The sequence below is a fragment of the Rhagoletis zephyria genome, unplaced genomic scaffold (genome assembly GCF_001687245.7).
Source record: "Rhagoletis zephyria isolate East Lansing unplaced genomic scaffold, Rhagoletis_zephyria_1.1 Rzeph_scaffold_01271, whole genome shotgun sequence".
In the NCBI taxonomy this organism is placed as follows: Eukaryota; Metazoa; Arthropoda; class Insecta; order Diptera; family Tephritidae; genus Rhagoletis; species Rhagoletis zephyria.
The window spans coordinates 125073-140446 of NW_016158355.1; the positions used below are offsets into that span (position 1 = coordinate 125073).

The 15374-nt window shown below is 42.6% G+C and overlaps 3 protein-coding genes across 3 annotated transcripts; 1 reads left to right on the forward strand and 2 right to left on the reverse strand.

The window, feature by feature from the left end:
• The first annotated feature begins 1963 nt into the window (after positions 1-1963).
• On the forward strand, positions 1964-2588 carry Polr2L (DNA-directed RNA polymerases I, II, and III subunit Rpb10). Its single transcript, XM_017616788.1, has 2 exons — positions 1964-2224; positions 2289-2588. The coding sequence occupies exons 1-2, from the start codon at positions 2130-2132 to the stop codon at positions 2395-2397; spliced, it is 204 nt and encodes a 67-aa protein (XP_017472277.1). The 5' UTR covers positions 1964-2129; the 3' UTR covers positions 2398-2588.
• Positions 2491-4621, reverse strand: LOC108363419 (methionine aminopeptidase 1). Its single transcript, XM_017616787.1, has 5 exons — positions 4571-4621; positions 4323-4485; positions 3643-4249; positions 3443-3582; positions 2491-3380 (listed from the first exon to the last, which is right to left on the reverse strand). The coding sequence occupies exons 2-5, from the start codon at positions 4474-4476 to the stop codon at positions 3148-3150; spliced, it is 1134 nt and encodes a 377-aa protein (XP_017472276.1). The 5' UTR covers positions 4477-4485; positions 4571-4621; the 3' UTR covers positions 2491-3147.
• Positions 4622-11928: 7307 nt separating this feature from the next.
• LOC108363421 (uncharacterized) lies at positions 11929-15231 on the reverse strand. Its single transcript, XM_017616789.1, has 2 exons — positions 13404-15231; positions 11929-12410 (listed from the first exon to the last, which is right to left on the reverse strand). Exons 1-2 carry the CDS (start codon positions 15229-15231, stop codon positions 11929-11931), a joined length of 2310 nt encoding a protein of 769 aa, XP_017472278.1.
• Between the last annotated feature and the right edge of the window lie 143 nt (positions 15232-15374).

A 15374-nucleotide genomic window follows, 5' to 3' on the forward strand; every position in this document is an offset into this window, starting at 1 on the left:
TTCTGAAGTTTATCGCTCATTCTCTTTCTCTCGCTGTTCGCAGTGTTCATCCAACTTGACGTTTCTCTTTGTGGAACATTCTACGTCATTCCTCGAACATTCTGCCTATTTCTCCTGTTCGCTTTGTGTTGCCGCAGAATTCGCCACAATATCAATTAATATCAGTTTAGCTGCGAGGAGCACGGTGGCTCTAAGCCGGCTGATGCCGCAGGAAGCTTCTTATGACAGCAGCCCAGTCGGTGCTCCTGTACGGGGAAAAATATGGGCCGACGCATTGAAAGTCAAAAAATACCGGATTCAAATGTCTTCGGTCCAGCGCAGAGGGGCACTACGCATTTCTTCTGCATACCGTGCAGTGTCCGCGGACGCGGTTCTAGTTATTTCTGGCGTCATGCCAATTGCGCTACTTGCTTACGAGCGAAAAGAGATTTACAATCTCAGTGCCGAGATAGGTCGAGCAGCTGCCGCGGCAAGGGCGCACGGGCAACTGATCCAGCAGTGGCAACAAAACTAGAACGCGAGCACAAAAGGTCGATGGAGGCACTCCCTGATAGCCGACCTGCAAACATGGTTGAACAGACCGCATGGGAAAGTCGATTTCTACCTGACGCAATTTCTCACCGGTCATGGTTACTTCCGATAATATCTTCATAGAATGGGAAGGGTGGACTCACCGTTCTGTCACTACAGTGCATACAGCATTCCCTCTCCTACGAACAATTCGAAAATCATATTGTAGATGGTATTTTGGCACCAAATGTTTCTACTAATAAAGTAGCAATTTATTATTGCAATAACATTTTGGATAACATTAATAGAATGTATATTCTAATAGTGCATAAATAGTGAAAAATCCACATTTAGAATAGTTACTGGAGCGAAGAGTTTGAAAACATACAAAATAATTTTAGTATGTACAGTGCAAGGCGAATCTATAGAAGGTGCTTTATCGGATCCGATGATTTCATGACGGCTTTGTACTGATTGCCAATGTGCGTATAATTTGTTGTTGTAATTTTGTGATTGTTCTGTGAACACACGTTGTATAAATTCGTCTTGGTACAGTGTAGTCTAGCGAATACTGCGGCAACACAAAGCGAACAACGAGAAATAGGCAGAATGTTCGAGAAATGACGTAGAATGTTCCACAAAGAGAAACGTCAAGTTGGATGAACACTGCGAACAGCGAGAGAAAGAGAATGAGCGATAAACTTCAGAACGTTCTAGAGTTGCCATAAGTGCCAGCGCAGGTATATAAGGGCGCCACAGCGAGTTGAGTTAAATACGAGTTACAAGACAGCAAGCTACAAGTAAAGTGAGCAGAGAAGTGAGTTGCGAATAAGCAAGACATAAGTTTAATTGTGTTACCAAGTTTAGTTAAGCGCTGTTATTGCTTTAACAAGTATTGTAACGTGTTTTTACTGTATTAGCGAGTATTGTAAATTGTTTGTTGTACAATAAAGTTAATTGTAGTACAATTTGGTCATCGGTTGCATTTATTTAACAATCGAGCGATACGAACCGAGGAAAGGAAGGAAAAGGAGGAGAAAAGCAAAAACTCCATATAAAATGACGTACAAGAAATGGCTAAGAAATTTTCTTGAGTCAAATTTCCTTAAGGCAGTACGCAGTTCTTCAGCAATTTAGTACGCCTTCTACTACGGTTTTCTAAAGTTTTTGTGAAAAAAGAGCACAAGGCAACCCAGGTGTGCAACAGAAATATATGCCCGTTCCATTATTTCTTGAGGAAAGAGTGAGGCAATAGGCTGTGAGGTATAAAAAATGTCAAAATTCCTTGGACACACACGCGAAATAATGGTAATCTTTTCTTGACCGTTTTCTTAAGAGCTGGATACTAAGCTATAATCGTAACAGTACATTGCACACAAAAGTCGATGCATCGAAAAAAATACATCGATATATCGATGCATACATCGATGTTTCCGATGCATCGATGTTTTTTTGCTTCCTATTCGAAATACCATCGATAGTTTGCCACTACTACTACTGCGAACATGCGTATTTAAAGAGGAAGCACAAACAGCTGTTGGACATTTCACATTTTTGGATAATTCGTTTGTCGGTGCGTGTTTTATTTTGAAATAAATTTTCGCGTTAAAACAACCAAAATGATTATTCCGATTCGTTGTTTCACGTGCGGTAAAGTCATTGGCAACAAATGGGAGTCCTACTTAGGGCTTTTGCAAGCTGAATACACTGAAGGGTAAGGTGTACGCATTAAAACTTCGATAGAAAATCGTTGAAATCTAGAAATTTATTATTTGTAGTGATGCTCTGGACGCCCTTGGGCTGAAGCGTTATTGTTGCCGACGCATGTTGTTGGGACATGTGGATCTGATTGAAAAATTGCTCAATTATGCGCCTTTGGAGAAATAGATGCGCTAAGAAGGGAACGAGAGTAACTTAAACCCCACCAAAAAAGTGTGTGGCTTTTCCTTGTGCGGTTTAAGTTTAGTGTAAATAAATGTGAAGTTTTTGTAGCAAATAGCAACGGTTTATTAATGTTAAAATATTGGTTTTTGTAAAGAAACTGCACACAGGCAAAATAATATACTCAAGCATATTAAGTTAAAAATTTAACGGTCCAAGAAGGCGTAAGTGTCTTTGCCACTCGGTAGCAAAATATCGCACGTATAATAATATGGAGGTGTAATTCAAAATTTACATTTTGGGAGCTTTCATCATACAATTAATAAGCTTGATAAGGAAAATATGTTCAGCTTAGCAGATGATAAAACTTCGCAAAAATGATGAAGATATGTGTCTTCACATCTGTCTTTTGGTATAATAATCAAACTTTGATTGCGTTTTCACACAAAATTGAAATAATTCTGTATATTATTAAACGTGCGATATATGTAGGCGGTAGTAAATATAGCTCATTTACTAAGGTACTGTCACATCTTAGATAACTAAAATTTTTGGGTTTATTGTTACATCAAATTTCATATTGTGTAAACAAATTTTCGTAAAATCTTGTGTATTTTCCGCGTGAGAACATAAAATACACCTTCAGTAAACGCGTCTCATGATCAATAGTGTTTTCTTAATTGTGACAGTCTTTTAGTAAATTGTATCAACTCGCGCACCAGACATCGACCATTTGTAGTGTATTTTGATTATGTCCTACATTTTATCCATAAACCAAGGCTGACCATTATTTTCACGACGGCGCGTAAGAATTTCACAGCCATTATCAGTCACTAACAGCGTCTGCTCAAATTGCGCTGAGTAGAGGCCGTCCCCGGTCACCGCAGTCCAATCATCAGGCCATTGTGCATTTTTGGATACTCCTTCGGATATCATGGGCTCAATGGTAAAGCAATGGCCAGCTTTCATAACTCCAACAGCTGAGTTTTCTAAAATGTGATAAATGTTAATGAAATATTCAACCGGATACAGATTATTGATGTTTATTTACTGGCATAGTGAGGCACATTCGGTGCGGTGTGGAAAAGTCTATGTATACCATGCCCACAATAGCTTTTTACAACGCTGAAACCATGCGGCGCCACATGCTTTTGTATGACGTTACCTATTTCACGATACTTCACGCCAGGTCTGCAAAATTACTTTCTTAAATTTATTCACTAATTAATTTAGAGTAGTTTCATTACATACCTCACCAACTCTATAGCTTTGCATAGCGATTCATATGTAACACGAACCAATTTTTTGTGTTTCTCTGCCACATTACCAACGAAGAAGGTTTCGTTGAGGTCCCCATGAAAACCATGATGATAGACAGTGACGTCAACATTACAGATATCACCATCTTGCAATGGCCGCAAATCTGGAATGCCGTGACATATCACCTCATTAACGGAAGTGCAGCATGACTTGGGAAAATTGTAGTAGTTCAGCGGTGATGGATAGCAATCTCGCTCAATGGCAGCTTCATGTACAAGTCGATCCAGCTCATCTGTGGTAACGCCAACTTCCACAGCTTTGGCGGCTTCATCCAAACACTCACGTCCAAGTCGACCAGCTACGTGCATAGCCTCGATTTCATCATCGTCCAGAACTTTGATAGAGGTGTTGCCCCGCATGGCCTCCTCGGATGCGGCGCGCCCTGAAGGGTGGTCTGCATAATCAGGACGCTCGATGTTCTCAGGGACACTGCGCTTAGGGGTATGTGGATATGGACGCAATTTGCCGGTGTAACGATAATGTGGCCACGGATTGTAACCGGCTTCGGAGTTGTCTACCTCCTGTTTTGTTATGCCTTCTGTAAATTAGATATAAAGCATTCAATAATGGCGTTCATATTGTATAACCTTAGTTATTGCTGCCTAACCCACCAGCTAGTGCATGAATCACTTTATGCTCCTTCCAAAAGCCTTTAAAGCACGGTTGTGAACAAAAATATGAACCGGGTATACGCAACTTCAGGCATGTTGGACACTGTAGGGTGGCTTCCTTGCCGCAACCCGGTGTTTCACATTTGTGAGACATTTTATTGCGCTATGCCCAGTAGACAATAAAAAAATTGGTTTTCCAAAATGGCTAAAAATAGTAGTATATATATCTCTTTGCGAACCAGACCGACCTTTACTTCATAGCGGTGATACCCAAATATCCAACAGTGACATTTATTTTCGACATTGAGGTTAGAATTTGACAGTTCCAATCGGTAAAATTGTTAGCGGTTAATGGTTGTTGCCTCGAATAATTGAGTGTCATCCTTAAAAGGAAGTCTTTCTAATAGGTGCAACCGTGTTTCCGTCCAAAAGTCAAGTATTGAATTTGATTTAAATCATTTTATTTTCGATTTATAGATAAATTAAATAAGTGGCATAATACTTTTTAGAATAGTTAAAGAAGGTTTACAATATTGTACCCTTAAATAAAAAAAAATAGTCAAAAATGAGAAAGGTAAAGACGATTATAGTTTACACTTTTTTAATTTTTAGATATTTTAATTGGTAGGCTTAAGAAAAGGTTAGGGTACTGTTCGCATATTTGTACAACGATTTTGGGGTGGTGTCCTAATGCGAAATTCGCATCAAAAAACTTTTACACACACTGTAGACAACAGTTCACACAGTTTATTTACTATATCGTGTGTGTTATTAATCATGTCGGTTGAAAATATGGTATTTTTTTTTCGGCAAATTTCCGAGCTGAGCTGCCAACGCTATAATAATCCCTAAGCACGGCCGAAGGCCGCCTACGCAGAAGGTGTTCAGCCTCTCCTCTTCGGCAACAGAGAAAGGAGAACTCTATTTAGTGAGGGTTATAATCCTTTTGGAAAAAATCGAATTTCCCCTATTTTCATACAGCTCCTAAGGGGTTGTTGTTGTTGTAGCGGCTACAACAACCCCGCCCAGATCGGCTGATATCTCAGTCGTTGCCGTCGAGTTCCACCAACGGCAGCTCCAAGAAGCGTGCAGCCTCTATGGGGTCGGTCCATAGGAACGACGCCGTTAGGGTGGTGGGGTTTTCCGGGCATGCGAAGAGATGTTTCGAGTCGTGAGGGGTCTCTCCGCATGCCGGACATTCGTTCGGCCCATCCGCATTTAAACTACTCAGGTAGGAATTTAGCCTGCTGCAGTAGCCAGAGCGAAGTTGGGCTATTGTTGTCCTGGTCTCCCGAGGAGATGGAGCTCCGTCGCGTCAATGTCCGGTGTTTGTGTGCCTAGAACGGCATTCACAGGTCTTGAGTCTACATAACTCGAGACTGCGTCCCTGTGAATGCCGTTCAGTGCGTGTCTGTGAGCTGTTGCTTAATGAACCTCTGAACTTCGTCCAACAGTTCATATAGATGCCTCCTGACGTGCCTCGGCGAGGGCTCCTCTGCATGCAGCTGTCTATTTGGGTGGCCACATCTGTGGCTCCCAGCAAGAAAGTGCTTGCAGAGCATCGTGTTGTGCTCCCTAATCGGGAGCATTTTCGCCTCATCGTGGAGGTGGTGTTCTGATGACATCAGGAGGCATCCGCTCGCTGTCCTAAGTACTGTAGTTTGTACCGTCTGTAGCTTCGTCCACTGCGTCCTACTAGTCCCCGGCGACCACACTGGTGCTGCGTAGTTTAAAACCGGCCAGCCTATTGCCTTGTATGTTGCCAGCAATGTTTTTTTGTCTTTGCCCCAAGTACTGCCGGCTAGCGACTTGAGGACCATGTTGCGGCTCTGTACTTTATTGACAATAGCGGTTGCGTGCGCAGAGAAGGAGAGCAGCTCCAAAGGGGTCTGTAGGGGTGGTGAGGGGGGAAGGGGTGACTTTTCATAAAGCGTCGTCCATCCTCTTTCGTTTAAGTTGCGTTTGGGGGGCCACGTCCCCTCCCTCTATGCCACCCTAAGTATTAGGTTGAGCTCCCTAATTGAGTAAGCTATAAAAGGTAACCCCTAGAATTTTCAGGTTATTTACTGTCGGGATTGATGTGCTATCGACATGGATCATTAATTGCAGCTAGACCTCCTTCGTCCACTTGGTGCAGAGGGTCGCCGTTGATTTCGGCGGACAGAGGGATCGGCTCCGTGGAATGAATGTTTGGAGAGGTATCTGTTTCCTTTCGAACAATTCCATTTCCCGACGAAAATATAGCGATATAGGAAACTCCTTCCAGTGCATGAGAAAGTTTTGGTGATGGTGCTCCCGACATCTTCCGCGAAGCCATCCCAGTTAGTTTTATTGAATTTGATATAGATACAGTGGTTCGTGGGAGCAAAATCGGTGGTTTTATTGAGCGAGTTGACTATCCGGTGCGTTAAGCTAGTTATCAGACACGCGCTAGATATTGTTAGGTTTGGCGAGCTGCTAAAGCCAGTTAAATGTGCAGAATTTCAAATCGTCTATCTTCTCCGCCAATAGCATTCCCCTGCTAGTGCAAAAAATCGTGGTGCGCGTAAAAGCCTCTTTCCATCTTATGGTTTCCCCCCTAATGAGCGCACACTCACACGATAAATATTTAAAGCTCGACATCGCCTAACCGGACAGCTATGGCTTACATTCCAGGGTGGTATCTTTGTCTTCTTCGATAAGACGATACCGCACACTGTGGTGTAGGATTAATACTAATCCACCACCATTATATCGCCCGCGATCTTTACGGAGCACGTTATTCACGTCGCAACAATTCCAGACGGAGAAGGATGCGGAACAATCGTGATGGAAGCCGTTGCTCCATGGATAAAAAACAATTGATGGAGTTTTTCGGTCTTAACGAGGCTAGGTCACCGAAGCAACAGCCCTGCCTATGGGCTATCGTGGAGTGCCTTCCTCATATTCTGTTAGCACCTTTGCGATCAGCAATGTATCCATTAAAATCTGGGGCATTTCTGTCCTCTCGTACGACATGTCCGAACCAGGAGAGCCACTATATTTAATCCGCTATAACCACGTACACCTTATTATTCCATCGTTTTCCAACGCGCAAGGACCTGTAAATAATTCGCAGAATCTTTCCCTCGAACACTCCAAGGGCCACCCACAAGATGTTTTCATTGTCAATGCTTCTGCGCAATACACCAGTACAGGCATTACGGCTGACTTATAGAGTGTGATTTTTGTCCGACTTTTAAGCTGATGTCACATAAAACTTTTGCTTCGCTTTACGTGACAGATTCGCTTTGACAGATAAGATGAATTGTATGAAAATGCACAAAGCATGCCACATAAATCGTTGAAGCGGCAGCGCGAAGCGAAAAGATGGTCAACTCCCATCTTTTTGCGCGCTTTGACAATCAGCCGGTTTAATATTTATTTTGTTTCGTCCAAATTCGGGTTTTCATGCAGAAACATAAAACTTAATTACATTGCTGATAATTTTAAATCAAAATAATTAAAATCCACAGCAACTTTGATGAGTAAAAAAGCGGTACAACATTGTTTTCTTGGCGTTCATTGTGGCATACCTTTTGCGTATGGCGCTTTGCTGGCAAAGTTATAAATGTCACGCAAAGCTACAAAGTTTTATCTGGCATCAGCTTAACTCAATCAAGGTCTACTTGTTTACTCAGTCCAAAGTAGCACTTGTTGGCAAGAATTCTCCGCTGGATCTCAAGGATACTTATTATCGCTGAATTTTCAAACTTGTAGCTGTTAACATTGACGTGAGTCCCGTAACGCGTATGTGCTGACTCTTTATCTGCTGACCAGATATATGTACTTCGTTTAGTCCTCTTTCAACACTTGACCAACGCATTTTAGTCCTCTATCTAATTTCGAGAAGTCAGAACATATATAGGCGATTATTTTTTTTATCGATGATGTCGATGTAGTAAGCATACGCCAGTAATTGTAAGCTGCATTTTTCCGACAGCGGGGCCAAATTTCCCTTCCTTGCCCACCTGACAATGAAATCACCAAGCCCGATAATAAATATCGACAGGGTCAGCGTCGTAAGTGCACTTCAAGCGCTGATAGAATAGGTCTTTAATCGCCTCGTCCTTCTTTTACCATGTTCGAGTACTCTACCATGAACACATCCAAAGATATGCAGTATGAAAAATTCGGTTTGTATGCAGTGATCGGACTGAAAAAAATTCTGTGTGGTAGAATCTGGAAAAAAATGTGGTAGATTTCAAGAATATGTGGTAGATCTGAGATTTGGTTTGTTTATTATGTGTTTATCTTTTTTCTTGTACTATGAAACAGAAAATATAATAAGTATTAATAGTGTCGCGACAGTTTTACAAGTTTTGACTATTTTTCTTTTTTTTTGTTTGTTTAAGGCTTATTCATTTTTTACAAAAGTATAGCTCATTGTCTAAATGACCACATAAATCCGAGTTTCAAACTTTGTGCAAAAAAAAAAATTGTGCAACGTTTCACATAAACTGCAAAATTTTCAATTTGAATCTCCAGAAAAAAACTTTTAAATTTTTAGTACGTGTAATGAAGAGCAAATTTTAAGTTGCTAAAAACTGCGTTGAGTTTTGGATTTTTTTTTCTTGACAGTGTAAAGCAGTTCCTTCCTTATAAAGATATTTTTCGAACATACTTTGAGAGATTTCTCCAACCTTGCGGAGTGCTGCCAGCTTTTCTTTTTATCACATCACGATTTAGCGAAAAACGGTGCTGCGTTCCACAAACTGCTATTTGGGTTTTGCCTTTTCTTAACTAAATGTAAACAACGCTTCAGAAACTTTAAATGCACTGAAATTCACTAATACTTTGACAAATCTCCGATTTTTAAATATAAATCATGATAAAAACATTACAAGGTAAATTCATTCTCTCAATTCGTCGGCCATGATTTTGTTCTGACGTTTGCCAACATTTTAAAATCATATAAAATTGAAAATAAAAAAATTAAATTGTTCACAATTGTTGTTGTTTGAGATTGAAAATGAGAATGTGTGTGTGAGTTTGAGTTTTGATTTTAAAATTATATTGTTGGCAAACGTCAGACTGCCTCTCAATGGTTTTACCTTGTTATGTTTTTATCATGATATATGTAAATCATATATTTTTCACTCTAAGGCAATTGGAATACATTTCCTGTCTGTTATGCACGCCACAAAGCTCCTGCTGGCACTTACAAAAGAAATGAACACCACCAATTTATATTTAATGAACGTTGACGTTGTCACCGTTGAAATGTTGTTCGTTTATTTCACTGAAATAATATATAATATAAATCTTACAAGTTTAGTTTAGCAGAAATAATTTCTTACACTTTGTATTCTTGTGCCGGTAAGACTGGCGTACAAACAGTAAATGACAAATTCAAATTTGGAAATACATATGTAAGTGAAATGAAAGAACATGAAAGAAGACAAATAACTGCAGGGTTGCATTTGAAGTCTGGCGGGTGTGTTCGCAACATCCCACCCCCCGGTGAAGGGCTCTATGCTTCACCCTAAAACATCCAACACCGCCAGCTTCGATACTGGTCGTTGTAGCACGCCGTTCTCCGTCTTAACATCGGCCAGGCGAACATGTCCGTCTCTAGCTTTTACCGTTGAAATCACGATACCTTTTCTCCACTCGCTGCGTGGAAGATTACCATCACAGATGATGACTACATCACCGGTCTTTACTTCAGGCTGAGGTGCAAACCATTTCGTCCGTTTCGTAAGCGTAGGCAAATATTCCTTATCCAGCGATGCCAAAACTGATTTTTCAGTTGCTGGCTTATTCGATACTGCTTCCTAGTGGCGACCGCTCCTTCGTCCCCTGGCGTTTGTGTAGAGTTAGTGGCCCCCAACAGAAAGTGGTTGGGAGTTAGTGGATCAGGCTCCTCTGGTGTGACTGGCAAGTGAGTCAACGGGCGGCTGTTGACTATATTTTCCGCCTCAATTAGGAGGTTGTTCAAGGTATCTACTTGCGGCGCCTTCTCCTTCAATGTCATTGCCAGTACTTTTTTCACTGACTGTATGAGACGTTCCCAACATCCGCCACTGCTTGGGTTCGCTGGACAGTTGAATTCCCAGATGATGCCTCGCGTTGACAACTCGGTTCGAATGTACTTGTCGTCGAAGATATCCGCCACCTTGGATAGCTCACCACTCGCACCCACAAAGTTGGTACCCATATCCGAACGAATTTTGGCTGGAACACCACGGCGGTGATGCAAGCATCAGAAGAAAGATCACGCGCAAGTTCAATGTGGATAGCGCGTATGGTTAGACAGGTGAATAATGCTGCCCACCGTTTCTCCGTTCTTCTTCCAATTGTTACCATAATGGGACCAAAGTAGTCAAGTCCTGTGTACGTAAATGGTCGCACATACGGTGTTACGCGATCGACTGGCAGTTGGCCCATCAATGGAGGCCTTGGAGTTGCTCTGGAATTTTTACACTGCTGACAACCAGACTGAGCTCGTTTAACTGCCGCACGTAAGTGTGGGATCCAGAATACCCTTCGTATTTCGTTTACGACGAGCTCGTGGTTTTGATGATAAAGTCTTTGGTGGTACCACTGAACGACAAATTCAGTGAAGTCGTGTCTGTATGGCAATATGATAGGTCTTCTCGTGCCCTCACTAAGTGCGGCCGCGTAATCTATTCGCCCTTGTACGCATAGGACCCCATCGTGATTGAGTTGCGGCGTAAGTTTATAAATGTCACTGTCCTTGGACACGGTATTATTATTTTTCAATTGCATAATTTCGTTGGGAAATGCCTCTTTTTGAACTATTCGACACAATCGCAGCTCCGCGTCCTATAGTTCGGCGGAGGTAAGTTCTCCTGACGGCCCTACTGATCCAATGCATTTGGCTTTGACATTAGAAAAAAATCGTAGTGTCCAAGCAATCGTTCGCTTCAGACGCAAATAATTCGAAAAGCGTGTGAAATTAATTACCTTTCCCGCCGGAATCACCAGCATGCATCTTCGTTTCTCCTCATCGACGACCGCCTCCACCTTTATGCCTTGCAAAACTGGCCAAAGCTCTTCTGGCTGAAGTAAAAATTCAGGACCCCTTGTCCACCGTAAATCTGTTTCCTCGCGCATAGGGTAAGCAGCTCTTGTAGCCAAATCGGCCACATTCAACTTCGATGGGCACCAACGCCATTCGTTCTCGTGTGTCTCATCCAGTATCTCGCTTATACGATGCGCAACAAATGGTTTATATTGTCGATGGTCAGATTTGATCCACATCAGAACCGTTCTGGAATCAGTCCACAAAATAGTTCGGCTGGGTTTGATAGTATGGCTTTCAACAATCGTTGATTTCAACCGTGTACCCAAAACAGCAGCCTGCAGCTCTAAGCGGGGTATAGACAGCAGTTTCAGTGGTGCGCATCTGGTTTTTCCCAAAACAAAGCTAATTTTAACGCTTCCGGGTGCAATTATTCTCCAAAAGGCCACTGCAGCGAAGGCTTGCTCACTGGCATCCATGAATACATGCAGTTCAACAGTGGTATTTGGCGACAAAAATTCTGGCGCATAGCACCTGCTTACTCTGAGCTGTTCCACCATTCGTAATCTTCTGATCCATGACGTGAATCTGCCAAAAATATTAGAAGGAATTTCGTCGTCCCACGCAGTGCCTTTCCTCCACAGTGACTGCAGTAAATNTGAATACATGCAGTTCAACAGTGGTATTTGGCGACAAAAATTCTGGCGCATAGCACCTGCTTACTCTGAGCTGTTCCACCATTCGTAATCTTCTGATCCATGACGTGAATCTGCCAAAAATATTAGAAGGAATTTCGTCGTCCCACGCAGTGCCTTTCCTCCACAGTGACTGCAGTAAATTCTTCCCATATATCATAATATCGGCCAACATTCCCAAGGGGTCATAAACAGACATCACCAAACCCAGAAATTCTCGTTTAGTTGGACATTTGTCCCCTGTGAGTATCTGTGGATCAACTCTATGCAATTTTAGTTTGAATACAAGTGCATCAACTTGGCTGTCCCAGAACAGTCCCAACACCTTGTCGACATGACCACCTGCATCCATGCTAACTACGGCCTGTGAGTGTTGAACGCTTTTGTTNCAAATAATTCGAAAAGCGTGTGAAATTAATTACCTTTCCCGCCGGAATCACCAGCATGCATCTTCGTTTCTCCTCATCGACGACCGCCTCCACCTTTATGCCTTGCAAAACTGGCCAAAGCTCTTCTGGCTGAAGTAAAAATTCAGGACCCCTTGTCCACCGTAAATCTGTTTCCTCGCGCATAGGGTAAGCAGCTCTTGTAGCCAAATCGGCCACATTCAACTTCGATGGGCACCAACGCCATTCGTTCTCGTGTGTCTCATCCAGTATCTCGCTTATACGATGCGCAACAAATGGTTTATATTGTCGATGGTCAGATTTGATCCACATCAGAACCGTTCTGGAATCAGTCCACAAAATAGTTCGGCTGGGTTTGATAGTATGGCTTTCAACAATCGTTGATTTCAACCGTGTACCCAAAACAGCAGCCTGCAGCTCTAAGCGGGGTATAGACAGCAGTTTCAGTGGTGCGCATCTGGTTTTTCCCAAAACAAAGCTAATTTTAACGCTTCCGGGTGCAATTATTCTCCAAAAGGCCACTGCAGCGAAGGCTTGCTCACTGGCATCCATGAATACATGCAGTTCAACAGTGGTATTTGGCGACAAAAATTCTGGCGCATAGCACCTGCTTACTCTGAGCTGTTCCACCATTCGTAATCTTCTGATCCATGACGTGAATCTGCCAAAAATATTAGAAGGAATTTCGTCGTCCCACGCAGTGCCTTTCCTCCACAGTGACTGCAGTAAATTCTTCCCATATATCATAATATCGGCCAACATTCCCAAGGGGTCATAAACAGACATCACCAAACCCAGAAATTCTCGTTTAGTTGGACATTTGTCCCCTGTGAGTATCTGTGGATCAACTCTATGCAATTTTAGTTTGAATACAAGTGCATCAACTTGGCTGTCCCAGAACAGTCCCAACACCTTGTCGACATGACCACCTGCATCCATGCTAACTACGGCCTGTGAGTGTTGAACGCTTTTGTTAGGCGGTTTTGCACGTCTCTGGAGTTGGAGATAAAATTTCTCAAAACAAATCCGGCCTTTAAATGAGTTTCCCTCACGGCTTGGCCAATTTCCAATGCTTCACGCTCGTCCCTAAAGCTGCACACGAAGTCATCCACATAATGATTGTCAGTTATTGCCCTTACCACTTCGGAGCGATCACCGGCGACTTCTTCAGCATTTCTGTTCTTAACATGCTGTGCTATGCATGGAGAGCATGTGGCTCCAAAAATCATTGAAGTCATCACATAGATTCCTGCAGGGTCATTGATGTCGTATCGCCACAGAAAACGTTGTGCATTCTGATCTTCCTGCCTCATGCCGACTTGTAGAAACATTTCCCTTATGTCAGCGCATATGGCAACAACGCCCTCTCGAAATTGTAGCAATACTCTAATCAAGGGTTGCATTTCATCTGGACCCTTCAGGAGAACAGAGTTTAACGACACCCTGTTTACCGCCGCTGCCGCGTCGAACACCAGCCGCAGCTTGCCAGGCTTATTGACATTAAAAACTCCAAAATGTGGTAAGTACCAATTAAAATGCGTTTGAACCTTTGCCTCAGTTGGCGTTAATTCCCTAGCGTATCCCTTGGCGATAAAGCTTGACATGGCAGATTTATACGCGCGCTCGAATTCAAAATCATTCCTCATCTTTTTCTCAATTGAATGTAGGCGGTTGAGGGCCATGTTATAACTATCGGGCATATGGACTTCGTCAGACTTCCACAACAAACCGCACTCGTATTTATCGCCGATTCTCTTAATCGTCTCGCGCAAAATTCTTTTAGCTCGAACGACGTCTTTGGATTCTACAACCTTTGCAGGCACGGCAACACCAAAATTTTCAGTTGTAAAGTAATCTGAAATCAATTCTTGTATGTCGACTTTAACGGATGTATGCAAAATTATCGATACTCGTTCAACTATCGGTTTTAGTTCATCGCTATGTTTACCATAAACGAGCCATCCCAATTCTGTTTTTACTGCAACAATCGAATTTTCACATTGGATACTCCTCAAGCTGGCTGTAATATGGCAATTATCCAATCCAATTAGGACCGTTGGCTCTGCATCAGTGTAATCAACTATTGGAAGATGTTTAATTTGGCGATACCTCGAGTGTAGTTCAGCAAATGTGACTGTTTGCATTGGCAAATCAAGGCTAGGAACAGTTCGTGCAATCAGCTTGTGCCACTTGGCTTTGTGACTAGTTCCTTTTATCTGCACTTCCAATCTCATAGACTTGAGCTTGGTCTCTCTTCCACCAAACCATTGCAGAGACAGTGGAGTGCTTTGGCCAGAAATTCCCAGCTGATTGGCTACTGCTTCATTGATGAGCGTGCATGACGAACCTTCATCGATTAAGGCAAATGTTTTAATAATGTGATTATTGGCACCTCGCAGCTCAATTGGCAATATCTTGTACAAAATTGTTGTTGCTTTATGGTCATACTTGCGCGTTTGCACAGTGTTTACCTGCTGAGCGCTATTTTCTTTCGCTCTTGGTGGCTCATGCACCGTGACTCCGGTTTCATGTAATGTAGAGTGGTGCAATTTCTTGCAGCCTTCCACCATACATGCGCGCTTCCTTTTACACTGATACATGCCGTGACCTTTAATAAGACAGGAGAAACACAATTTTTGTTCCTTCACTATTTCCCACCGCTGCCCAACACTTTTACTCAGATACGAGTCACACTTTGACAAATGATGTGAGGCTGAACATTGCACACATGGATTTAGGACTTCGCTGCTATTGCGCGTTTCGCTTACGGCAAGTACTTGCTTCGATTGTGTACGTGGCATTGTGGGAGGCAGTGAGAGCACTGTGGCTTTGGCAATAACCCTGGCAAGTTGACTCAACCACAGCTCAAANAATAACCCTGGCAAGTTGACTCAACCACAGCTCAAAATGCTCCAACGTAGGATACGGACGAATCTGCATTGCG

Excerpts from the sequence above, each read along its gene's own strand:
- Polr2L (XM_017616788.1), top strand. The coding sequence starts at position 2,130 with ATGATTATTCCGATTCGTTGTTTCACGTGCGGTAAAGTCATTGGCAAC. Across the intron at positions 2,225-2,288 it reads CAAGCTGAATACACTGAAGG|TGATGCTCTGGACGCCCTTG; the intron begins GTAAGGTGTACG and ends TATTATTTGTAG.
- LOC108363419 (XM_017616787.1), bottom strand. The coding sequence starts at position 4,476 with ATGTCTCACAAATGTGAAACACCGGGTTGCGGCAAGGAAGCCACCCTA. Across the intron at positions 4,250-4,322 it reads AGTGATTCATGCACTAGCTG|AAGGCATAACAAAACAGGAG; the intron begins GTGGGTTAGGCA and ends TCTAATTTACAG. Across the intron at positions 3,381-3,442 it reads GAATGTGCCTCACTATGCCA|AAAACTCAGCTGTTGGAGTT; the intron begins GTAAATAAACAT and ends ATCACATTTTAG.